At 30.6% G+C, this 27,215-nt stretch overlaps 1 protein-coding gene across 1 annotated transcript in view; it reads left to right on the forward strand.

The window, feature by feature from the left end:
• Window positions 1-18,710: 18,710 nt before the first annotated feature.
• The window catches only part of LOC113560641 (putative uncharacterized protein DDB_G0277255), a 40,006-nt gene continuing 31,501 nt past the window's right edge, over window positions 18,711-27,215 (forward strand). The window contains exons 1-2 of the mRNA XM_026966644.1: window positions 18,711-18,847; window positions 26,205-27,139. Of these exons, the coding sequence (XP_026822445.1) occupies window positions 26,288-27,139 (852 nt within the window). The 5' untranslated portion in view covers window positions 18,711-18,847; window positions 26,205-26,287. The remainder of the gene's footprint in view (window positions 18,848-26,204; window positions 27,140-27,215) is intronic.

The following is a 27,215-nucleotide window of genomic DNA, read 5'->3' on the forward strand; positions in this document are numbered from 1 at the left end:
ATATTAATCGCACTCGGTCGTCGATTATTAATTCGTATCGAAAACGTGCAGTATGTTACACGGATACGACGTGGACGTGTATCGGCACTAACAATCGCGGACGGTTCTTAAAGAAACGATTTAACGACGAGGTTTGACTCGACGTGTTGATGGACGAATATAAAAAAGAGGGAAATAAAGAAGTTGCGAAATGAACTGAGAAGTTCCGATTAGTAATAAAATAAGAAATTGACTCGAAAACCCGGCTGTAACGCAAAATAAACCGCATCGAAAACAGTCTCCAGCTAGCGTGTGCAATATTTCGCGGCCCCGTGTACAGTGTGTACACGTATTCGTATGATGTGTTGAATATTAGTCACCGTAATCGATATTTGCCTTTGTACGAATTTTTGTCGGTTCTCCGACGGCGCAACGACCGATTTCACATAATATAATAACATTTTATTACATAAAACGCGATAGATATTATTATTGTCTAATAAAGTTATAATATTAAAACGGCGGCGGCGGCTGGGCGACGTGTACACAAACAATATCATTGTACACACACGTCATGGGAATAAAATCACTGTTCTCGCCGCGGTTTTCGTTTCGCCGGCGGTGTAAGTTTTAATTAAATCGGGTCGCGCGGCTCGGCGGACCTTCCAGTCGTTTAATCGCCGTGCGAATCCCCCCCCCCCCCGAGCATGCGCGCGCTTGTATTATAGTCGTAGTACTATAGTTATCTAGTAATACCGACGACGACGACGACGACGACAACGGCGACAAAGACGCGCGCCGGGAGGAGAGGGGGGGAGGGTCGCTGCATACAGAGTACCCGTATCTGGAGGATTTCGTGGACCAAATGAGCGTTATCATCCGTACGGTCGCCGGATACACCCTGTATGTTACGCGGCGGAACCCCGCAGATCCCGCGCGACAGGATTTTATTGTGTTGCGCAATTTCCTCTGCCTGTCGGGCGGTGTGTAGTCGTGTACATGTATACGATATCAATTTATTATTACATATTTACATATATTATAATATTATAATGTGTGTCTGTGTACGAAAACAGGTATACCGAGAAAACAACACAACGAGATCCGCCGTACGCGTCAACACTGAAAACGTTTTTCGTTTGGAAACAAACCGACCGAAAAAATTTCGTCGGGTATTAACAACATGACGGTTTTATTCGGAACTGAGAACGCGCGTAACGGGAATTGGACGCAGTCGTGACGGTTAGAACTACTACAGTTGTTTATTTATTTATTTGTAAATCGACGCTAACGAAATTAATATGTATTCGGTATATAGTCATGATTTTATTCGGTGGCATCTGCAAATACTTAAAAATTGTTTCCTCCGATATCAGTGTTATTCAAAACTGTAATACGTTACACGGCGAAATGTAATTTTTATTAATTTTTAAGAAAATAGGAATCTTTACAAATAATATTTTTTAAATTTTCACTAATCCATTATATACTAACCGAGCTCATTTTTAATCAGTGTCAATAACAATTGCGCTGTGTACAAGTTGTACGACTTTTGGAAAATATTGTTTTCCGGGAGACTAATTTTTGACAGTAGTAAATATTACATTGACCTTCGGTTATTATCATTTGAAAGTACATGTATTTAGTGTGGTATCTATTATTACCCAAGTTTTGTATGATATAAATATAAAAATAAATTGAACTTATGTTTTTAATAATATTTTATTTTATATTAAAAACAAACAACAATAATTAAATCACTATAAATCTATTTTTATATAATATGCGATAATATTTTATTTTCATAGGTTGAAATTGTTCAGCAGATTACAATAACATCTTCTGTGCATTCGTATAATAATAACACAAGTGAACAGTCGTGTTTAGGTACTCGTAATATAATTACACCAACCACGAGCCGATGACACACGAGACGTATTTTGTTTCGGAAGGTAAGTAGATTATACATAATACATTTTTTTCTTCAAGCATAAACATTGCGTAACGTTTTGTTTTGCGTGGAATTTTCTTGTTCATGTTATTTCTCATTTTCATACACGCACGGTAGTGGTGCATCAATAAGCTCGTCATCGATATACAAAACGAACGTCGAAACAATATGTTATGTGGTAAGTACTAAGTGGTATACACTTATATACGTATGCGGTATACAATATAATATATTAGTCGCCGAGTTGGTTATTTTACGCGAAAATAATAGATGCGACGGTCTGACGGCGTGCATATCATTTGAGCGGAAAGTGGTTATAAAATATTCTACTGGAAGTGTAGTAACGTATAGACGACCATCTCGATGATGACAACCATCACGCCCCAGCGAAACATTTTTGAGTTGATACATCATATACAATACATACTTTTATACTTATATATTATTATAAAAAGATACATCGATACTGGCCGCCTAAGGATAATAATGTAATAGATAGGATTTTAGTGAAAAATATACAAATCTAAAACGAAAATTATATAATATAAACGATGGGTGACGATTTATTATGAACAAATCGAATAGCACAATACGCATCAGTTCATTATAGTTACGTCAATATTATTACATTGCATGAGGGACAAACGTTTTTTCAGCCACTTAAATTAGTTTTCTTAAAAAAAAAAAAAACGTCGTTCGAATTCTTATAACAACCTTAAAAATAGCGTACCGAATATAATACAATATAAAATAAAATAAATAAAATTTAATTTTTTGGATGATGAAAAATTTGGTTGGGAATCTGTAAAAATTTAATTACCATTTCACTATTGCATAAGTTCCTATAAATAAAAGAACAAAATATATTTCTATGAATAAACCATATATAACCAGTAGATTAATATATTATTATTTATGTCTTTAATTAAATATGTTTTGAAATATATTTTTGGGTATGTGAAATGTGAATGATATACTCGTAAATTACACTTTGATTACATAAAACTTGTGGTTTTTTGTTTAAAAAAAAAAACCAACCAGACATGACTGTACGACTCAAGTTGGACACTCGTCTCAATTAGCTCTTTTACATACATACACGACTTGCATCTATTATGTTTTATATTATATTGAAATTTTGAAAACATCGTTTAACAATCACGTTTAAAAAACAATTTCAAGCGGAGCTAAATTTATAAGTGTTTATGACATAATATATTATACTAAAAATACTTATAGGTATAAATGATGTATAATATATAAATGTTACTAAAGTTTTTGAAACAACATTAATTGGTGGCATTAAATTGAGTTACCTATACTTCATTAAAAATAAAAATAAATTAAATGATTCATAATATTACTCAACTGCAAACTGCACATACGATTTAATATAATAAAAATATATTTTAGAGGAATAAAAACACAACTAGAAAATAAAACGGTTTGGCGCACGTGATTTTCGTTTCAATATGAAAATAAAGAAGATAACGGATATTGTATTTAATCGCGGGCGCCGGTATTTATTATTATTATTGTTATTTTATCTTTAACGCGAAAATTCACGAAGGATTTTCTTTACTTTTTTATTTTACGATCTCGACCACGTTTTCTCCCAATCGTCGCGGTAACGGTATATTATAGTCGAAACTTGAAAAACGTTTTTCGAACAACCTATACGCGGAAAAAGACATCTCTCCACCGTAGTCACGGATACATTATACATATATAGTAACATCGGAAAAGAGAGGTAGACAACAAAAAGTTTTTTGTCCTATTCAGTGAGCTTAGCAGCGGTGACGGTGAAAACTTTCGCACAATAACGCCTAATTAAACACACCGCTCATGTAAGTGTGTGTGTGTGTGTGTGTGTTAAGGGCTCTTCGGATGCGATATGGCCACCCCGGTTCACCGACAATATACGATGAGCTATAGCAAACACTTTTTCTCAGCCTTGTTCCAAAACGACACCCATACACACGAAATTCATTTACACGACTATGATATAATGTATTATACTGTATGGTAATATAACTCTGCAGTCGATTATACACGACACGTTATTCGTTTAAACAAATAATATAAAATGTTTTGTCGGATGTTCGGTATAAAAAAAATACATTAATGATTTACATGTAGAAATCGAAACTTACGTAGAAATTGTATATATTGTATACGCTTTAAAAAGTTCAAAAGTTCGAACTAAGAATCGAGTTCGTAAAGATATATTATATGTAGGGCAATGATGGTTTACCGTGGAATCACTCATTGTCATATAACTTATCTATTAAAGTTTTCAAAAATATTTTTCTTACATAATTTCCAGATAAAATAAAACATCATTGTTTTTTAAAAAAATTTATAATTTTTAACATTTTTCATTGTTATTATTTTTAAGTTTTTACTTTTTTAAATTAGAACATATGTTTTTAATTTAATTTTCTAAATATATTTCTAAGTATATATTATATTTTGAAATTTGGATGAATAAATTTGATTTATAAAAATTTAAAGTTTAAGTTAGCGAAGTGAAGAGTTACGGAAATACGGACATATCTTTCAAAATGTTGGTCTAATACTCCAAACACCTAAATTTAAACTACTTATAGCTCATAAACTACTCCCCTGAATTTTGATGTTTATGAAACGGAATATTCCAAAAAATATTCTGCTCCAGAATATGAATTAAAAAATGTATGGTATAATTCAAAAAAGTAAAAACATGAATAATAAATATTAAAAAAATATAATTTAATAAAAAAAAATACATAAAATATCTATTAGTATTGTTATTATTTTTTTATTTACTTTTTCTAAAACATTGATAAAACGTGCTAAACTTGAATTTATATTTTTTGCTCAATTCTGTGGTAATCTGTTCATAATTGGCAATAAGAACCAAACGATTAATTTATATTACACATATTAAACTGATTGTTATTAAGGAATTCAACTATGAAGTTTGGTATAGCCTTTTAGCTTAACACCGTATATGCTTTTCAGACCATCTGTCTCGGATTAATCACCTTGGTCTTCCGGCTGGCACATACAACAAACGAAACATTACTAAATATTGTATGTATTATTGTACCTATGAAAAATAACTTACTGAATATTCTAAATCTACGAGTACATGCAATTTTTTGTCGGTGCGTATTTTAAAGAAAACAAATCCTAGGATATCCGCCCAGGAAATTGAAAAGGAAATAGCGTTGCCGCCTTTTAAAACCCACATTGAATGAGGGATTCTTATGGGTTTTTTCTTTTAAATTAGATTTTTAATTAAAAAAATGGCCTATAAATGTACTATGTCATTGTATCAACGTACACTAATACGTAGACTAATCAATTCAATAACGATTTTCCACATATATGTGTAATTTATATGGGTTGAGCTTATACTTACAAAAATTAGTAGTTTAAGTAGCTCACTCGAGAATATGTGTTGGATAATTTTCAAGATTAGATGAAATTATCTATCTAGAATTCATTTTGTGTGAAATAATGCGAATAAGATAAGATAAATAAATATTAAGATGATAAAAATTTAATTTTTAAGTCTTAATTATTTTCTATTTACATATTGAATAATACATTTTTAATAACCTCTGTCATTAGTTAAAATTGTAAACTATATAATAGTTCTATATCGTGTGAATTATTTACAGTATTAAATATTTTTTTGTATATAATATATTATTTATTATTCTTTTTATTTAATTTTAAAAATTATAAATATATTTTAATAATACAATTTTGTTTATAAACGATAACATGGTGTTTTCCATTCGTATGTAGTTGAAATATGTCATATGATGTACCGCATCTTCAATCGTATGTACACGCTTTCTAGTATTATGCAGAAACGACACACTCCTATCCCTCCTATACTTACAAATTACATTACACTTATAACAGTGAAACACGGTGTATTTATAATTATCCAAGACCACAACTCATATGTCAAGTAGGTACGCAAAATACTACCGGGATACACTTTGGATGATCTCAGTGTGTAAATACAATGACCGAATTATCAATAATCCAAGCGAAGTAAACTCAAAGAAAAATATCGAATGGTGAACATACATACATATAATAAGTATAGTGTTAAAATTCATTTTCAGGAAAATTAAGAAACAAATTAATTCGATTTGAAGTTACTTACTATTCTACTTAAACGTTTTATTTCAACATACATTTATAAAATAAATATGGTTATTTTTTTAAAACATTCTAAATAAAAAAAATAATTATTAAAAATGTTATAATTATAATTAAAGCTATATAAAAATTAGAATATAATTCAAAGGATAGTAAATAATTCACATGATTGTATAATGAATACTCAAATATGATAATATTAGTCATGTGTAATAATTAGGTACCTATTCTTATTAGTATAATGAAGTTTAAAATTATATGAGTATATTAATATTAAGTAGCCGATGAAGAATAAATTGTTAGTATAACCTATCACACAATAAGTTTTTTTTTTTAAACTATGAACATGTAAAAATTAAAAAGAATACATACGAAGTATAAATAAATATTTTTTATTATATTTTAATAATTTAAAATAATTTTATTTAAACGTATTAATTACATTAATTTGGTATAATATTTACAAGAGTAATTCCTTATTAGTAAATAATAAGTATAGTGAAAATTATTATTTTAAAACTTATTATTATTTTTTTTTAAAGTTTGTGACTGTGACAATTATATCAATCTTAATAAAATGTATAAAAAGTGGTTGACAGATTATTCTACAGAAAAAATAAAATTGTAAGTGGATTTAACGAAGAAAAATCAGTTGACTGAGACGTGGTTGGCTTATAGAATTCGTGGATCTAATGTAGCTACATAAATGCTAATATTCACAGAAAGAAATAAGGGAAAAAAATTAACCAACAATTTAAATAAAAGATTTAATTTAAAATATACTGGTATAATAATATTGTCTTCAACGTATGTATTGTGGAGATATAAAATCATTTAAAAAAATAATATATATTATATTATAGCCTTAATTTAATATAGTTACATAATATAATTTATTTAAACGTATTGTACAGTTATCAATTTGATATTTTTATTTATCATATGATTCAAAATTCGTAGTTGTTACCCATACAACTATGAATTTTAATAACTAAAACACTATAATATAATATTATACTTTGTGATAATTAAAATACGGTCATAATAGTATTCTTCCGGTCACAAATAACACAAGACAAAATATTTTACTTAATACATAGTATACACGAGTTCAGCCCTGTGTATTCTCAATTTTGTCACTTGGAATAATATTACTTAGCATCCGAATGAAATGCGGGAGGCAACAAATGTCGTGAAACGTGCGGTGTGGTCGTTTTTCACCGGAATTCAAGTACTCTACTCGCCAATACGGTTGTACACATATCGTGTACATATTGCTCTCGACAATAGGCTCTTGACCATCAAGACTCGTGTGACACATTGAACACGGGAGAGGAAAAAAAATAAACATATACGTAGGTATTTCGAGTACCCGCCACGGACCGACCGGCAAACCAAAAATAATAATATTAATATTATAATAGAGTAAATTATACTTGCTATATTTTACTATTGTGAGACGTAACGCATACCTTGACATAAACTATAATATTTTATACCCATAGTTATATCAACAAATTAAATTCGACAATATTTTTGAATCGCTTACAAACAATATGGCTGGATATGGCTTTTGACGACAATAACATATGACGATTTTCATGCTTGCGTAATTTAAATATAGTATCAAAATATGTAAATGTGCAACTCAAATTTAAAATAATATTCTCTCAATTGTTTTTTATTTCTACTTAATGAAAAGGAAAAATAACATTAGAATTACTAAAACGCAGCTATGTTCTTCTGGGATTCGTATTAGGTCTAAAAGGTATTTGATTTACATAGAACACAGAAATAGACTTCAAATTAAGAAAATATTTAGCAACATATTATTTAATACTTAATATTACCCTTACCCTTTTTTTGTCTATTAGAATAATGTAAATATTTAAATTTAAAATTTTTCATTTGATATGATGAACAATAATATACATTCCAATCATAGTTATTATAGTAACTAGGGTAAGTAGAAATTCTCGTCGACACAATTAAAAATATTCTTCTAATTGTTAACACTCATAATGTATATTATTATCTCTATACAAATATAGAACTGTTTTCATATTTGTTTTTTATAACTGGTTAATATTTTTTCTGTTTTTAAACGAAAGATTTTAAAACTCTAAGTTCGTGATCTTACTAGATATACGTTTTAGCTTATGATGAGCGAAGCAATGAATGTATTGATTTTACAATTATGTATGTTTTTTTTTTGTCTGTTATCGCCATTTGGGCAGTAGAAATGCTTGAATTTACCACTTTGGGGATGATTTCTACTAGCGAATTGGATCTTGTTGGTACATTAATGGGAAGTGGGCAATGGTCAAAAGTAAAAATGTTCTACCAAACCAGTTTTCGACAAATTTAATTAATTTTGTTATTATTCAAAAACCAATAAACGTAGTATCTTTAAGTTATTACCAAGTGTTTATATTCTCATATTTTTGTGCTATTTACAAATAATTACAATTTTTAGGTTTTTTTTATAAATGTCAATAAACATAGTTTTCTTTTAAAATGATTTGATATAGACATAATATGAAGTAAGAATTTGAATTAAATAACGTATTTTAACGATGAATAAGGATGGTATTATTTTTTTTATAATTAAAAAAAAAAAGTATTTAGGGAAGTTTAAGACTTTTATGTACATTATGAATTTTACTATATATAATGATATTTAAAAAATATCTAGATTTTTTTAAAGATATATTTTATTTTTACAATAAACTTATTTACTGTTTTACGGTAAGGTGATATTGAATAACAAATTAATAACAATAATATATATCATGGTATAAATTATATTTATTATTATTATTATCATAATAATGTTTTTAGAAAAAATAAAGCAACTTACTGTAATATTTATAGTAAAATAAATTATTTTAATAGAAATATCAAAAAAACATATCATAAAATATACTTAATGATATAGGCTGACAAACTGTCTCCGCTCAGAATCGTTTTTCGTATACAATGATATATCATTGAATTCAAATTTAATACATCCATCATAGTAACCCACTCGACACCTACTGTACAGTAGAGCAGTACTCAGTTGCCCATTTTTTTTGTATTTGTAAATCAAATAATCATTTTCAACATTTCGTGATGGTTTAGTAATTTTGACATTGTAATGTATGATATTGTGTTATACAAGTATTTTAGACTTTCGAAATTTCGAGTCTCTAGGACGGTTAAATTAATCACGATTTTTTTTTTTTGTTAATAAAAAAACAAAACATTTTGTATAGTTATTAATGAGTATTTTCTGGTCGAATTAGATTATATTATTCCTAAAACCGGGATAGTATTTAAAAATACAATTTCATTATAATATATTCCCGATAGGTATATTATTTATTAATTTAGAATACAAATTAAAACCAAAATTGAAATCTTAAAATGTTCGCTGGTGTTTTACAGTATTATAAATAGTGTAAAAAAGAGAAGTAAATCGATCAGTTAGATTATCGTTACCTAATTAAAAATGTTAATATACGTTAAAACATCAAAACAACGTCGCTAAATAATATATTAAAGCGCCTTTTACGAGGTTGGCTTATTTTGAAGAAACAATATAACACGTTTTCCCCTCCGTTCACAAATAGAACTATATGCATTACAATTATTATTGTTGTCTTAAAACTCCTGAACTAAGACAAAAGCTATTAAGATGCATGCACGTGAAATCTTGTTCAATAAAGTTTTTGTTTCACGTGTACGCGCAACGTGCTGGATATTTGGTTATACGTACTATAACGCGGTTACGACATCAAAAGCCAATCAAAATTAATTTAGTTCGTACATATTATATTCCCGCGTGACATGTGATAAGGTTGTAATAATTTACGTACGGCGGTTGTAATTATATCGACTGAAATATATTTTTCAATATATAGGTGCACAATATTAGTACGTCCGTTATTTGTTACAGGTACTACGTGATATGAGGAAATATAATAATACATAATGTTATTATTTAAGAATAGCTTAGCGTTTATATAATATTATATAATATGTCGTGCACATATATAAAAACTATTGATTTTGGAATGAAAAATGTATGTTGTTGACATGTAGCTTGTATTAATGTCAAATTTCGAAATATATAACTAACTCAATATTTTACTGTTAATACGTTACAAATTAATATACCGACAATACAATATGTTGTTTCCTTCTCAAGGTGATTTTAAATTTTGATTAATTCTGGTAATATTATTCGTTGTTTATGTCAATGACCGAAATGCATTCAAATTTTTTCGGATTCTAAAAATCACGATTAGTTTAATCAAGAACACACTATCAGTTTAAATCAAACTAATATAATATCCACATTTTAAATGTAATTTTAACAGACACACACATTTATTATTTTTCTTTAAAGGCAAATTTTGTTTTTACATTGCGAAGTATAATAGAAATGTAATATTTTTATTTTGAACAAAATTCACAATCTATTTTTAAGGGTGTCAGTAAAATACGCCATGCTAAATTTAGAAAACTGATATTTTTATACGAACAGTACTCATCGTAATTACTATTACCTAATGGCTATCACGTGAAAACAAAAGTTGATGTTTTTGTATTGAATGTACTCTGTGTGTTGACTAAAGTTCATAAAAACAATATCGCTTTTGATATTTTGATTAGGGTTATAATGTAAGACGACAATAGTCATTATTTTATGACATGGTCAATGCGTTATAGCGAGTCGTTAATCACGGTTTTGCTTCTCGTGCCACTGTCAGGCCTCTTGGCGTCTTCGTGTTTAAAAAAGACTGCGACACTGGAAAATGGCAATTTGTGATTGTCAACCGTATAACAATAATATATAAAAAAAAACCTCATTAAATACAGAACACTCAAGTCTACGCTACAGGGGCGTGGTGAATTCTAAGACAAAATATAATTACAATTAATTATTGTCTATTGTCTCCCATTTGCCTACTATGTATAAAGATACAACAATTAGGATTAATTGCTTTTCATTTAGATTTTATACATTTATATTATTTATTTAGTATAATATAAAAACGATGTAACAATTATTATGGATTAATAAAGCATTTACTTTACTATAACATGTATAGGTGTATTACATGAATATGTTCGATGTATTTTAACCAAAATGCTTTGATAAAATATATCTCTGAAATTACTTTTACCTACAAATTAAATAAATCAATAGAATATTTAAATTGATTTAATATTATTGAGAATATCTTGGATAAAATAAAAAATAAATACGATTGTGTACTTTGAATATGTCAATAATTTATAAATTAAATTTATTACAACTTAAATAATTCGCGTTAAGAAAACTTAATAATTACGAATCTTTAAATTTACTATTATTTTATTGAAAGTTTTAATTTTATAATAATGACTAGACTATTTGAATAACAATAATGTATCTACCGGATATAACGTTATTTTCCGTGTAATATATATTTTGATTAAAATAATACTAGTCTAATAGTAAATACAAAGACCAATCAGATCTTTTAAGGTAATGTTTTCGAAATAATAGGATTTAAATATGATTTGAAATGCAATATCCTAACAACTGATAGCATCTATAAAGGTTTTTTTTTTTAAATTTTTTTGATAATACATAGCATAATATCTATTATGCGATTGCGTATTGCGGTCGATATAATTTAAACCATACACAATTTAGTTGACAAATTGACGCGGTTGAAAGATTTATAATTTATATGTATTGGTTTTGTCCTAGAACGTTGGATTTAATTCCACTGAAAAATATAGTTATAATATAACTTATAAACATATCATGTTTGTTTAGGGTTTACTGCTAGTCTCAGCGAAGAGCTTTGTTCAAAACATAGACCGAGCACGTATTTAATCGTTTTCTTTTGTGTTTAATATTTAGTGTATATCGAAACCATGTGAGTTTTCCTTCAAATAAGCTTCTCAAGTGGAAAGATTTTTATGTATGGGTTATAAGTTATAATGAATACACTCATGATGTTTGTATAATATAAACAATTTTTTTATCAAAATGAAATTAAGACATCTTTTACTATTGGTTTTTTGTTATATTTAATTCATCTACGAGTTATTCTAGACATTTTTATAAAATATTTATGTAATTTTAAGTAAATTGAAATAGTTAAATGTGCGTAATGAGCGAGATTTTTAACTTAATTTAAAAATTATTATCATATCGAATGATTTTTTCTTGTAATTACAACATTATAATATTTCTATTTTTTATGTTGATAATTTTATAAATTACTTTATTTAATTTGTTTTCTGCGTTACGTATGTTATATATTTTCGTTAATCATGTTTTTTTTTTTATAGTTTAATAAAATGTATAAAACTATAAAATTATCAGAAATTATTAATATTATGTCTATAAAAACGTATAAAAGTTAGAAATTCATATTAACTTTATATTTAGTTTACTTTGGTTTGAAAATTCATTGTTTTTTCAATAATATAAAATGACCTAACTGGATTCATGAAAACACGTGTATGAGTATTATTATCATGTCCTACTACTATTTTAGAAACATGTCATGTTTATTTTATCATTAAATACCTGTATAACGCAACTATTACAGTGATGTAGCTAAATTGCATATTCAGCATGCCATGTGACCATTATTATATTTTTTTATGTCCATAAAAAAAGTAAAGATAACATAACAAATGTTAGTTTTAATGAAATATCCAAGTATAAATTAACTTAATATTTAATTTAATTTTTTTAATTTATTTTAATTTAAAAATATTATCTTAAAGTTTTGGGATGATTGTTCTTTTAAAAGATTAAACGATTTTAATTATTATAGTCCATACAACATAGTGGGCGGAATCATGTACACTACCAATATATGATTACTAACGCAGTAACACTACTTGCACAGTACGGTTGATGAGATGTAAGACTTTATTTTTTTAACAGTGATTTTTGAATTTAATATGATTGGTAAATGGTAGGTTAGGTGGTAAATATTTTGGACGATTTAGTTTTGATCAATAATATAAAAAGAGTAATTTGGCAATAGTGGAAGTTGGTCATTTTTTTTTTTTATTAAATTTAGGTGATGATAAATTACGTTTAGATATGTTGAGTGTCTTATTATTACGAAATATGACCGTTATTATAGTATTCCCAATCAATTGTTGAAAATATATCGATGAATATAGCAGATGGTATTGCTTTTAAAAAAAAAAAATTAACAAAATAACCTGATATTTAAATTTTTGGGTACAGTTCTAGTGATATTTTATTCATGGAATATAGCAGCTATTTTTTGGTTTAGTTTTATTTGTCACATTGCTATTATTACATTCATTATGATATCACGTCTAAAAAAAATTAGATACACTTTTTAAAAATATAATACTAAAAGCACTGTAGTTAATATGAAAATTGGTTAGTTAAGCCAATTATCCAATTCATTACCTACAAGTCTGTTTTAAATTGTTATGTTTATACATACTATGTATCATGTATGTATTATGAAGCAGTAATTTATGTATTCAATATTATGTGATAAGTTAAAATGTTAAATTTGTATAAAATAAAAAACAAAGTGCCTAAAAAGATTTAGTTTTATTTTACAATTTTTAGTGGATATTTTTAATGATGCCTTAGATTTAAAAATACTATTAATAATGATTTATATTAATATTTATTGTGCTTGAAAAATAAACCACAAATATATTTGTGTAATTTTCTTATAGTAAAATAATAATATTTAAAATACTGGTTTACTTTAATTGAATTGTATTGATTTGATAGGTATTGTAAATAGAGATGTTTAAAATATATAAGCAGTAATAGTTGTATTTAAAAGACAATATTATTTTACCATTTTCAAAAATTTATTAATTCATGGTCGTTAATAATTTCCTTATACGTAAAACGATTGTCTTATACATTTGGGTAATTCTAAAGGAAAACGATCTGTTTTATATAGAAAGGAGTGCCTTTTTAACGGCGACAGACCAAATGGTATAGAATTGCAAACGGATGCCAAGAAACCGTTCAGACAATAATAATGGGTAAAACGGCTGAAAATTAAGTAGATTTAAACGGTCCTTATCACGCAAATAGATTAATATCATTACTTTTAAACGAAAGAAAACGAGGTAAAAAACATTGAATAGTTGGTAAAATAATATATTTTATTACTAGCGAAGTGAATAATATTAAAATATATATAAATATTTATATTGAGGTTACTTAAATAGTATATACATATATAATATTTTTATTAAGAGAAGTTGTATAAGCAATGCGTCATATTCATTTTGCGTTCTTTTATAGCATAATATTTTCCTTTTATAAGTTGTAGGTTAACTGTAATAGTGGCTAAAAAGTAAACTGTTATTATATTACTATTACAACATTTATAAATTATAAAAAATTGTTATAAATTTGTACTTTTAAAATTAAAATTAAAAATTGTGTAATGAAAGAAAAAACAAATACATTTTTAAAAATCAAATCACAATAAATAACTTTAAGATCATAAATAAATTATCGGTTAATATAGAATCTAGAATTATAATTCCTGCAAGAAAACGAAAAATATTTTGTTTGAAATCTGAAATATTTAAATTAATTGTTTTTATTTTGCTGCAGAGTTAAAGTAGATTAAAGGTAGTTAGGTAATAATTCAATTTACTTAATGGATATTGATAATTTTTCGGTTATTTTTTTTTCAGTTTGATTAAATTTTACTTTTTTTTTGGAGTAGTATTTTTCGGAGTATATACATTAATACATTATTTAGTTCATAAATAGTCCATAAATACTATGAATATTTTAAGTTGAAATAATGTTAAACGCACGAATAAAACATTAATTATACATAAATTATTATTATTTTATTAATTTCCATTTATATAATTTTAGTGCAATTTTACTGAAACGTTTATATAAGAATTGCGATGTTACCACAAAAAATGCACCTAACGTTGTCTCTATTTTTTAGTTTTAAACGGCAGAGTATTATTTTTAAAGTTTTTCATTCATTAAGTCAATAAAAAAAAATAAAATTATTGGTCATGACAGATTATCAGTTAAATATCATATTATGTTTATTATGTTTCATATGATGTTAGTTATTAAATTTCTATTAAAAATAGTTTTACCAAATATCCTGTACTTCAATATCATGAAATATTATTGTTTGCTTAATTAACTAAAAGCTTAACAATTAAATTAAAAAATGGTCAAATATAAAATGAAAATTATTTTTAATTTTTTTTTTTTTAATCGAAAAAAAGTACCGAATCAAATAATAATAATAATAATAATGCAACATTATAATATATATTTTATAAGAATTAATAATATCTACATAACTTACTTATCGTTAATACATTTTTGTAATTTATTTATAAAATAAAATATTGTGTCATTCAAATACAAAAAATATATAAATTTGGATATGAAGAAAATATTTTCTTAAAAGATTCATTTAATAGGTTTGCAATGAAAGTAGGTATATTATTTTAGAAATATAGAATTACATTTGAGCACCAAAAAATTATATGAACCGTAACAATTTCACTTGAATTTAATAATTTGTTATGGTGACGATTTGAAGTTATTTGCGCGTCAATGTGGATTATTGTATTTTATTATAATAATATAGATGAATAGGGACATTAATAGTAATATTGATTATAATATAGTAAATAGTTTCTGATAATAATAAGTAATAGCAAAAATTGACACAATCGACATTATATAAAATATTATGCAATGCTATTGAACAAACCCGAGTAATTTATATATTGTTTTAAAACCATTTAAGTATCATATTATTATTAATATAATATATCACTGAAAGGATGAAAGTACAGACAAAATAATATGTACGATTCCGGTGTTGAATACGTCATATTTCAAACGCGACAACAGAATTAGATTACTTTGTGTGTCAAATTAAAGAATCGCGTTTTTATTAAATAAGAAATCATGTCTAAGTCATTGAAACATGAAATGCTCCTTGTCTTCTTGCTCATGTAGCGAATTTATTTTTGACACACATATGTACATTGTACGACGTTTTTCAATAAGCGACTAACGGCGAGTTTTATCAGCTTTTCATACCGAGTAGTCAAAGATACATTTTGTTCACCGATCCGATGATAATAATAATAATAATCAGTGGCAAAACGACCGCATATAGCGATAATAATAAAAACGCATTTTGTGTCATATTTGAGGGGAGATAGTTGTGGGAGCCGCCCATCGCCCGTTTTTCTTTATGCTTATTAGTTTTTAAATTTATAAATTATTGTTATTATCTGTTTATCTGCTACAGTTAGGCTTATCATCGAAATTATTTTCACTACCTATTGAATTATAAATGTTAAATTCAAGAATTCATACTATATGAATTGGACTCATTTCAAATGATGTTTTGTATTAATTTTGGTTTTTAATTTGTATAATAGATTCATCGAGTATTGGTATGATATCATATAGTCATGGGAGAATTGGCCAATATCTCTCAGTATCTGTTTTCGAAACGATAAAACAAAGTATATTGCGATGTTTTACTGATTTTATTGTAATGCTTTGCTGTAGGGGAGTGAGGGAGGAACGTTTGAAATCATTATCAATTCTATTAATTTCTAATACGGGCGCGATGCGCAGGTATTACGTGTACGAATCCGGTTCGACCTACTGTTGGGCCGCAATTAAATCAGCTCGGCACCGGACTAGGAACCGTATCAGAAGCGGCCGAACGGGTGGCGATTGTCTTAGTTTTATTTTTTATACATATTTTCGTTTTACGACCAGTGATCGAATGTGTCCAGAACTATCGGAACCGGTGTGGCGTGTGGGCGGTGGTGGCGGTGGCGGCTGATCGTACGCGGCTTCGGCAGTGCGAGGGAGAAAATAAACAGTGGGCGAGAGAGCGTATAAGGGAAGAGATGGAGAGAAATGGACGAGAGCGATAGAGCGAGAGAGGGTTAGCGAGAAACGGGCGAGAGCGGTGGGCAGATAGCGAGTGCGGGGCTTGGGGGTTGAAAGAAAGTGAACACATTATCTATTAGAGGTTTTTTTTCATCCTGATACACCGCCACCGCCAACGCCACCACTATTACCGCTCGTTGCCGTATATATACTGTTCGTCGTCGTCGTCGTCGTCGTCACCGCCGTCGTAGTGGTTCTTTTTTTTCACTGTCGGCCGATAAAATACTCTGCGGTGGCGGTGCAGCGGTCACCCCGCACGCTCGTCTACACAGTATATATGCCGTGGCACCACTACCCCCCCCCCTTTCACCCACACAGCCACACCTCTCGACCCACCACCCACCGCCACGGAGATTTTCGCCACGCCCGACGCACACACACATGCGTATATATATATATATATATATATATACATCTATCCATGTACTTTTAATGTACATGTATACATAACACAATAAGTATATAGTAACGGTAGTATAAACCGTGGTGGCGCGTGCGTGCGCCGGCGCCGGGGAAAACCGCGTTGGTTCACGTGCGGCGCGCGGAGCAGAGGAAGACGGTGCTCGGCGTGCGCGTCATATCGATCGGCTGGCGGCGGCGAAAAATGGCCACCGCCGCGGCGCCCTCTCGCGCCGCTCCACTCCATACATTACACCCCGGACGCGGTGCAGTATAGAGTAGTCTCGCTGACGGTCGCGCCCCCCACCGGTTTTCGCAAGTGTTTCTCGTCGCGGCCGCGTGTTACGCGCGCGTGTTTGCGTCTGAGTGTGTGTGTATCCGCGATAGGCAGCGAATTGGTTCGTTCGACGACGATCGTCGCGGGCCGGAAGCGTACGATAAAACACCGTTATACAATATAATAATACTGTAAAGTAACGACGACGACGACGACGACGACGACCACAACAACGAGTAACATCACAACGTCGGCGTGGGTAGAGCGGTCGCGTACAGTTTGATTTTCGGTTTCTCTTCGTCTCGTCCGTCCCATTTACATCCGTTGATTCCGGAAAAAAAAAAATTAAGATAAGAGCGCGCGTTAACGCCGAACGCTGGCGCACCGGCCACTGTGGTCATGACCGCGTCGGCGGTGTCGTCGACGTACGCGGCGTCAATGTCTACCAGCGCCGCCGCTACTAACGCTACAGCCGCCGCCGCCGCCGTCGTCGGCACCACTATTACTCGTGCTGCCGCCACTGCCGCTGTCACCGTCGCTGCGCTCTGTACTATTACCGTCGCTGCTGCCGCCGCATCTACTACTACATCCGACGACATAACGTCCGCCGACATTACGAATACCGACACTATTTTTAATATTACTAATACTACTAATAATACTATTACTTCCGATATTACTGCTGCGAATACCACTACTGTTAGCGATACCACAACCATTATTGCGTTTACCGGTGCTATAACGACTATTATTACCACTACAGCGGTGGCGGCGACAACGACTCGGTGGTCAGCCGCGTTACGCCACCATCTACACTGATATTATGGGCCGCCGCGTAGCCCGCACCGTTTTACGGCAACGTCGTCGTCGTGTGCGGACAGCGGACCGCCGCCGTCGCGGGCTCTGTGTTGTTATGGTCGATTGTGCGGGTCACCAGCCCGGCGACGCGACATGATCTCTGGCGTCGACACGACGCTACAACGCATCTCCGCAGTCGTCAAATCGTCGTTTCCTCAGGCAGTTGCAGCTGTTGTACAACATCACCATCACCATCGCCACCGCCACCACTACGCGCTACCGACTCATCCGTCAAGTAATCATTACCACGCTGATTTGTAGTGATTTTTGTAGTAGTTCAACCACTTCAGATTCCCAGCCTCCATCTCCCCCCCCCCAAATACCAAGTCGTCCATCAATTCGCACGATCCGCGGGCGTATGTATATATAGCGCGTATAGTGTGCTACGGTGTGCCCGCAATTATTGCTCATCAAACGATCCGTTTGGCGCTCGTTTTTGCGATATTATGCGTTAGTAGAACGACTTCGAAGGCGACTTAAAATAAACTATCTAATCAAACGCGCACGTTTTATATTATACTGAAATTCACTACGAGTAAAAATTAAAACCGCGATGTGATTCTGTAAGTTGTGCATTGATAAGTCGTCGAGTTCCCGCAAATATTAATTCACATTGCACCTATTATTTGGCGGGAGGGAGGGACTTGAACCTCTAACTGTAGTTACATAAATGCCGTTTACTTATATGATTTTTTCTTTGCTGCACGACAGTGCTTTGGAAATATTTGATCTTCTCGTGCGGCGTTCGCTTCTTCTATTGAACATTCTTGGCCCCTAAACAGTACTTCCATGGCTGCTACCGAAAATCGTTTCAAATCGTTAAATTTGTTCGTCATCTCTTTTCCATCCCATCGACGACTGGTTGTCCGGGCGTACCTCGCCCGTGCTTGCCATGCATAGTTCACCGGAAATCACGTTACGGTAACCGTCCAGTCGTCACCCTGTGTTATTTTTAAGTATAAAAAGTGTATAATATTTGCATATCTACATGCGCGAATGACGACAAACAATCCGGAGACAGTGATATTAATATTATTTTATTATGTGCATCGCGAGCTCGTCTCGGTCGCCTCCTTCTCGTCCCCGCGGCTACGAAAATCGATAAGACAATAAAACGGCCCAAGGAAATGTGCCGTGCACACCATTATCACTCGTAACCATATTTATGTATTATATCGTATTGTATCGTAAGTAGGTAGGTAGGTAGGTAGGTACAATCATATATCATTATAATAATATATACATTACATATTATTGCTATACCTTTATAATGTTGTAACAATAATATATTATCATCGGCATCGTTGTCGTCGTGCACGAATGGGTTACAAGCGCTTGCTTTTTTTGTCAATTTTTTTTCGACGATATATGCATAACATGCTCGCAACGTTTACAATTTATAGTCCTTATAATGTACGTATTCCTGGATATATATATATATATATCATAGTAAGGACAATGTATCTACAGCGAGAACATTCGGACGCGTATAATGTATGCAGTTCAAATGCTTTTACACGATCAGACAATGTTAATTTCAAATGCTGCAGATGTAGACAGTGTGCGGCGAATATAATAATAATGTGCCCCTATCTATAAGTGCATTTATATATATATGAATAACAATAAATGCGCACACTTACTCAAACCTTTGGATATTGTTCAGACATTGTTTTCAGTAATTTTCTCGGAAATAGCGCTCCGACTCTCTCGAGCCTTTACCGGCCCTTCCACACCTACTCACCATCCGATCACCCGTTCAACCATCCGTCACACCTCCCCCGCAAGCCACACAGCCATAGCTGCATATCCCGAGGTAATCCGTAATGCGATATTCGAGGCTACCGCGTAAAGACGGCGGGTCACACGTGCCGATGAAAACGAACCGCTCGTCGAATAGTTAAACATGGTGGTGTCATTGCAATATTGTGTGTTTGTGTGTGTGTGTGTGTATGTGTATGTGTGTGTGTGTGTGTGTGTGTGTGTGTGTGTGTGTGTGTGTGTGTGTGTGTGTGTGTGTGTGTGTGTGTGTGTGTGTGTGTGTGTGTGTGTGTGTGTGTGTGTGTGTGTGGGTGTAGTATATACCTTTGCTGGATGACGTGAAACTAACTATTATTATCATCATCATTGTGAGACACCACAGTATTATGTACACCAGCTCGGCTACTCCCCTAGACGATGGCAGGGCTAAATATAATAATATATAAATCGTTTCTGCCGTTGGATTTTTTTCTCCCAATTCGGTTTGAACATTAAGTAATGAACGTCCCGCGATCACAATATATAATATAAAAAAGAAGATATTTTATGATTACTTAACGTGTGTGTGTGTGTTTATTAAATTATTTTAAGTGACGTATACTATAGCTGGTACGACGGTGCAATACGATATCGATATTCCACGTATATTTTCGACTAAATTGGTGTCGAACTATCACCGGTTTTATAAACGATATTATTACTATTACTTTCAGTCGTAATGGATAATAATATTATTTATATATATATATGTGTTCGTATAGTCATATTATTATATTTTACAAAACACTAACATAATACGCAGGTGTATAATATAACTATTAAAATATACAATATATACATCATATTGTATGTGCTATTTTTGTAATATACGTTCTATATGATGTGTATATTATATTATTGTAAACGTTGTGATATGTATTGATATATTCTGTACTAAATGCACTAGACGTTTTATGTAATGATGACCAGCAAATATTATTATTGTCCGTAACGCAATACATGTAGTCTTATACCTTATATATTTTATATATAATAGAAGGCGGTGACATAAAAAAATTAATTAAACTGACAGGTACAAAAGTATATGACGTGTTAATACCGTTTCAAGCATTATGAATCGATAAGCTGGTGACATCGTTTATTTTAATATTTAATTTGACAATATTGCATATTTTTTTTTATGATTCGATTTAATTTATACAATAGTGGGAGACACGATATGCATCCACTTAATAACCAATTTTTTTTTTTTACTTAATTGAAAGTATTATTGAATTGTAAAATAATAAACGCATAAAGTAATGCAACATTTTTTTTTGTTTTTAATAGGATTATCAAATAATTATTTTTAATTTTTACAATTATTATTTCTTATTGTTTCCAAATGTAAAATGCAAAACTCTGATACGGAAAATCATTTTTTAGATGACAAAGAGTATTGCTGATTGGAAATAAACTTTAAATGCACAAATATTGGAATTATTGCTTTAGGACCATGATAAGTACTTTAATTTATTTTGGTAGATGATATTTTTGTATTTACTTTTTTCTTGTATTTCCCATTCTATGTTAATTCTAATGAGTTGGTCGTTTGTTTAGATATCACTTGGAAAGCCTATAAAATACAGAGTTGCAGTTAAAACATAAATGTATAAAAATTAATAAAATCAGCAAATAAGATGAATCTCAATTGTAATTATTAACAATCAACATGTATTATATAGCTAATTTGTAAAAATGTGAAATTAGCATAAACAATATTATACAATATCTTAATTTTTTTTAATCAAAATTCAGTACTTATAATGTTGTGTAACTCATTTTATTATGAATTTGAATAACAATCTAATTATTTGTCGGCGAACAGATAGAATACTACACAATATGTTCGACGCAACGCATTTAAAAAATGGTTTTTAAAGATCCAAAGCAATCAATCCAAGATCACAATCTAAGACTGAACTTGTCGACCACTATTTTTTGATCTTTGAATGAGATAAAGATCCTGAAAGGTATAAGCTGACGGCTGATTCAGGTTTTGCACACGTCACCAAATGCGTATTAAACGGGTTGTGTTTAGACATGTCACGCGGTGATCCTTTGTTTTAAATTCGAATAAGGACTTTGGTTAACGGGGAAAGGTTTTAGAAACGATTTTGTCAAGTACCTCATAAGTTATACTGAAAATACAAAATGCTTGTGTTAATACTAAAAATGACCCTATAGTTTACTCGATTCATATGTGTATAAAAATACTTATAATATTAAACATTGATATATTCAAAATAAAATATTTATGCAGATTAAAATTATTTTCGAAACCTTTCATTTACAAATAGACAATGTAGAGATTTAGAAATATTATAGATTGATATTCAATATCATCGATTGTAGCAATATTGTTACCCTAGATAATTTAATCACGCGTACGATTTTTTGTAACAACATGATGTAGTTTTATAACATTATTATTTTTTAAATTTGATAATCTATAATAATTAAACGTAATGTGATTATTAAGTTATTAAAATGTATTGAAACGTTATTAATTTAAAATATATTTATTAATGTTATAATAAATTTTTTCATATTTTAATACTTAAATAATGTATTTTTTAAATCTATCTTGTTATTTCATATTTTAAAAATAATTTGAAGTTATTTATTTGTTTACATTATCAAAGTATTGTTATTAAAAATAAATTGTATTAAGCCTTAAATGGTTATAAATGAGGATTCGATACTGCTTTTTATGACACTATATAGACAAAACTCGTATACGCGTAATCTTATGAAAAATGCAAATCCTTTAACGAGCCGATGGTCCCTTCCTTGTTATATTAAAGTGTACTCATCGTAAGCGTGATAAATCTTAACTCTGATAATCACAAAAAAGAATAGAATGAAGAAACTTTTATATTTTATTTTTAACTTGCATTATGCATTCGTGGACAGGCGAAAAAAAATCATATCACGTGAAATTTTCGTTATTTAAAATATTTTAGAACGATAAGACTGACATATTATTAATTTTATTGTATAATTATTTCAGAGTGAAATTAAGTACAGAGTACGTTTTAAGGACACAATAATTATAAAAATTCCCACAGTAAAATCATTGTCATTTGATTGTTTGATATTATTTTTGACTTGACCTTTTTAAATATATTATATACATCATTTGTGTGATAATTTTAGCGAGTATCTCGGATGAAAGTTGCTATGTACCTGATCTGCACTATAATAAATATGTATACAATGTTTTTATGTGATTATTTCCAAACTCAAATCGTAAAAATGAGCAGCTACAATGTGTGCTAGGATTTGTTTTAGAAACATACATTTTTTTTTCATCAGACACCAATCATTAATCACATACAATTCGTAATAGTACACTATCGGTTAGTGTTTTCTTGTTCATATTTGTTTTATAGAAATTTAAATCATTTTTCCTTATTATGTTTAGTTTACTCTTCCGTGAATTTGTGCTCACCTACTAAAGTTTCGGTTAAGTTGTCAAACATAAACCATATCATATCGTCTATACTTGATATAATCAAATTGAAATAGTTTCTTTATCGCAACTATTTTGGCCTTAAAGTAAAAATAAATTCGTTCAATTGAAGCAAGAAGAAAAGCTCAAAAAACATTACGCCACGACTAACGTTTAAATTATAGGAGATGAATTAAGAAAAAAGTCTAAGTCCGTTAACATCACAATGAGCTAAATAATATAATTACTCAGCAGGTAATTCAAAATGTCTATTTTTTAATAAATTATTCATATAAAATTATCTTAATTATAATTATATAAAATAACAATTAACTATAGATACGAATTAATTAAATACCCGTCTATTAAATTCAACATTAAAATTATAACTAATAAGTTTAATTTTTAGTGAACTTTCCATACGGGAATATATTTATAAATATATATATATATATATATATAGTACATGCATAATTAATAATCAGTGGTTAAGGTAATCAATAAAATAATATTTATGAATACATACTACCTGTTTATAACACTTCTGCTGTATTCTATTCTTGTTGTAAATTATCTGTCATTTATAATATGTACCAATCATAGACGGAATGCGTAAATATTGCCAATTTGTAAATATGTTTTTAGATATAGTTTTTAACACATCAATACACATAATAATACGATGCATCGTTGCTGGTAATATTATTTATTACATCAAATTATTTTTCGTTCCACTTTTGGTAGTGCTCAAAAAAATGTTGGAGTGCCGAGTCTGAGAATATATTTATTTTCCGTTAAATCTACTACTGTGCATAATTACATAATGATTTCGTTCTATTATTAATGTAACAATTGTTATTTTTATATTATATTTATTTATCAAATCATATTATACTCTTGTCCTATATTCTCAATTACAATGCATCGTACTTTTTATATTTATAAATTATAATAATCTCATTGAACATATCTCCTAATAATGTAATATGCTAAATAATTTTGATTTATATTTAATATAAAGTAACTACAAGTATCTCTTAAGTAAATATTTTACAAACTCATCACTTACATTTTTAATTTGCAGTGTTTATAATATGCTGGTCTTATTTTATGTTCGTTTATAATTTCTTGAATTCAATGTGCAATATATTTATCATTATAAATATTATAAAAATAATAATAATAATAATTATTATTATTAGATAAGTGATATTCCGGGACCGTCGCGATATCCCGCGGCCATCTCATGCGCTCAAAATAGATATCATTAACCATAATAATAAGTAATAATTATTATTGTTGAAATAAATTACATTTAAAAATAGTAACACATAATGTTAACAGTATAATAATATAATTACTTAATAATAATAATAAAAATATACTACTTCAAAATTAAAAATAGCATTTTCAATTATATTGTTTTAATAATTTTAATACACTAAACACGATTTTAATTTAATCAATATTATTACAACAACTGAAAAAAAAAATTATATTAAACTTATTATCTAGCACCATTAAAATGTTTACAGGAGAAGATTTCAGTATCATATTATAGGATTTTAATTTGTAGGTAGTTATTCATCATGTCATAAAAAAGGTGGTCAAGTTATTAAAAATAATTAACTAAAGTTAAATGATCACAATGTTATTCTTCAGAAGTTAATAACCAACAAATAATAAATTTAACACGCTAATCTTAAAATTATAATGAAAAAAAAAAAAATATAAACTTTACTTTAAAACAAGTTACTAATCTACTTTTTAAATTATTATGTAATAAAGAGTATTTTGTGATTATATTTTTATATAATATTATTTTATCAAGAAACATAACAGCAATAATATTGTATAGTATATTATTATAGGATTCGATTATAATATTAATTTAAAACCGTGTATCCAGTTGCTCATTAAGTAAAAGACCATTTTTTTTTTTTTATTTACTTTTAGTAATCACTATTATAGATCAACCATTAATATAGTATAAGACCATTGAAACATTTTAACAACGTTTATAATTTTAACTTAATGGATTATTTTTTTATCAACAGAAAAATCTGAGTGTTATTTCGACTGTCAAACTAATTAGGTTAAAAAGTTAAAATAAAATATGGGTTTTTATTTTAACTTTAGCTTTCTAAGTAGGTGGTATGTATTATAACGGTTTATGGTATTTGGTAGTACACCTTGCATACATTACACCCCACGTGTTGTATCACAATAATATTGTTAAGCCTCCCCCCCTCCCACCGTGAGCGGACAAATGAGTAAATCAATAAACATCGCGATGATTAGACGACACGAAATTGAAACGTTCCACTGTTTGTTGCAGGTACAAGGAGGAAAAATGCGGATTCCGCGGCGAAACGGCCGGATCGGTTGTGATAGAGTGGTGGCGCCGGTTCCGGCGGTACAATGCGCGCTGCCAGCACCGGCGGCGGTCTCATCCGTCTCGTCGTCATTTGGCCGATGGTGCTCGCAGCGCTGGTCATGACCGCAACCGGCGCCTCGCCAACGTCCGCGGCGGTGTACGCCGCTACGGCCACCGTCACGGCCGCCACGGCCACGGTCACCGCGGTCGCAGCGACCCGCCGGACCGGGCCGCAGTCCCCGTCCCCGTCCCCGTCGTCGTCAAAGTCATCAACACCACCGCCGCCGCCGTCGCCGGCCGCTGACAACGCGACGGCCGGCACCGCGGCCTGCGAATTGGTGCGCGTGTCGCTCCGGGAGCCGGCGTGCACCGGGCAGATAAGCGAGGGCCCGGGCCCGCCGCGGTGTCCCGCGGCCATCCCGTGCGCCCGACGTGCCGATAACGATAATAATAATTATAATAATAATAATGATAAAAAGTATAATAATGTTAATTACGATTACAATAATAATAACGATAACGATAGTATTAATAATTATAATAACGATAACGATAACGATAACGATAATAATAATAATAATAATAGTAGTAGTAGTAATCATCAGTGCCTTGAATACGCCCGTCGGCAGCTCATACCCGCCATGTGCCCGGACGACCCGGGCGCGTATCGCCGGCCCGGCCGTCTGTCCCGGTACCGGCTCCGGCACTGTTGCCACCACACCGTCGAGTCGGTCGTACAGCAGCCATACGCGGACAAGGAGTCGTGCGTCGACCAGGTGAACAAGGCACTCGATATGGACGACATCGCGGCCGCCATGTCGTGTCAGTTCAACGAGGTGTTGGCCAGGTACGACTGCAAGCAAAAGTACTCCGCCAAGTCATGCGATTCGTGCAAGGTAAGCCGGTCAGACGTTTTACAGTTGCGTGCGTTGAGTAAACATAGTAAATTATAAAAAAATAATTTTTAGTAAA

The sequence above is a fragment of the Rhopalosiphum maidis genome, chromosome 1, assembly GCF_003676215.2.
Source record: "Rhopalosiphum maidis isolate BTI-1 chromosome 1, ASM367621v3, whole genome shotgun sequence".
Taxonomy (NCBI): domain Eukaryota; kingdom Metazoa; phylum Arthropoda; class Insecta; order Hemiptera; family Aphididae; genus Rhopalosiphum; species Rhopalosiphum maidis.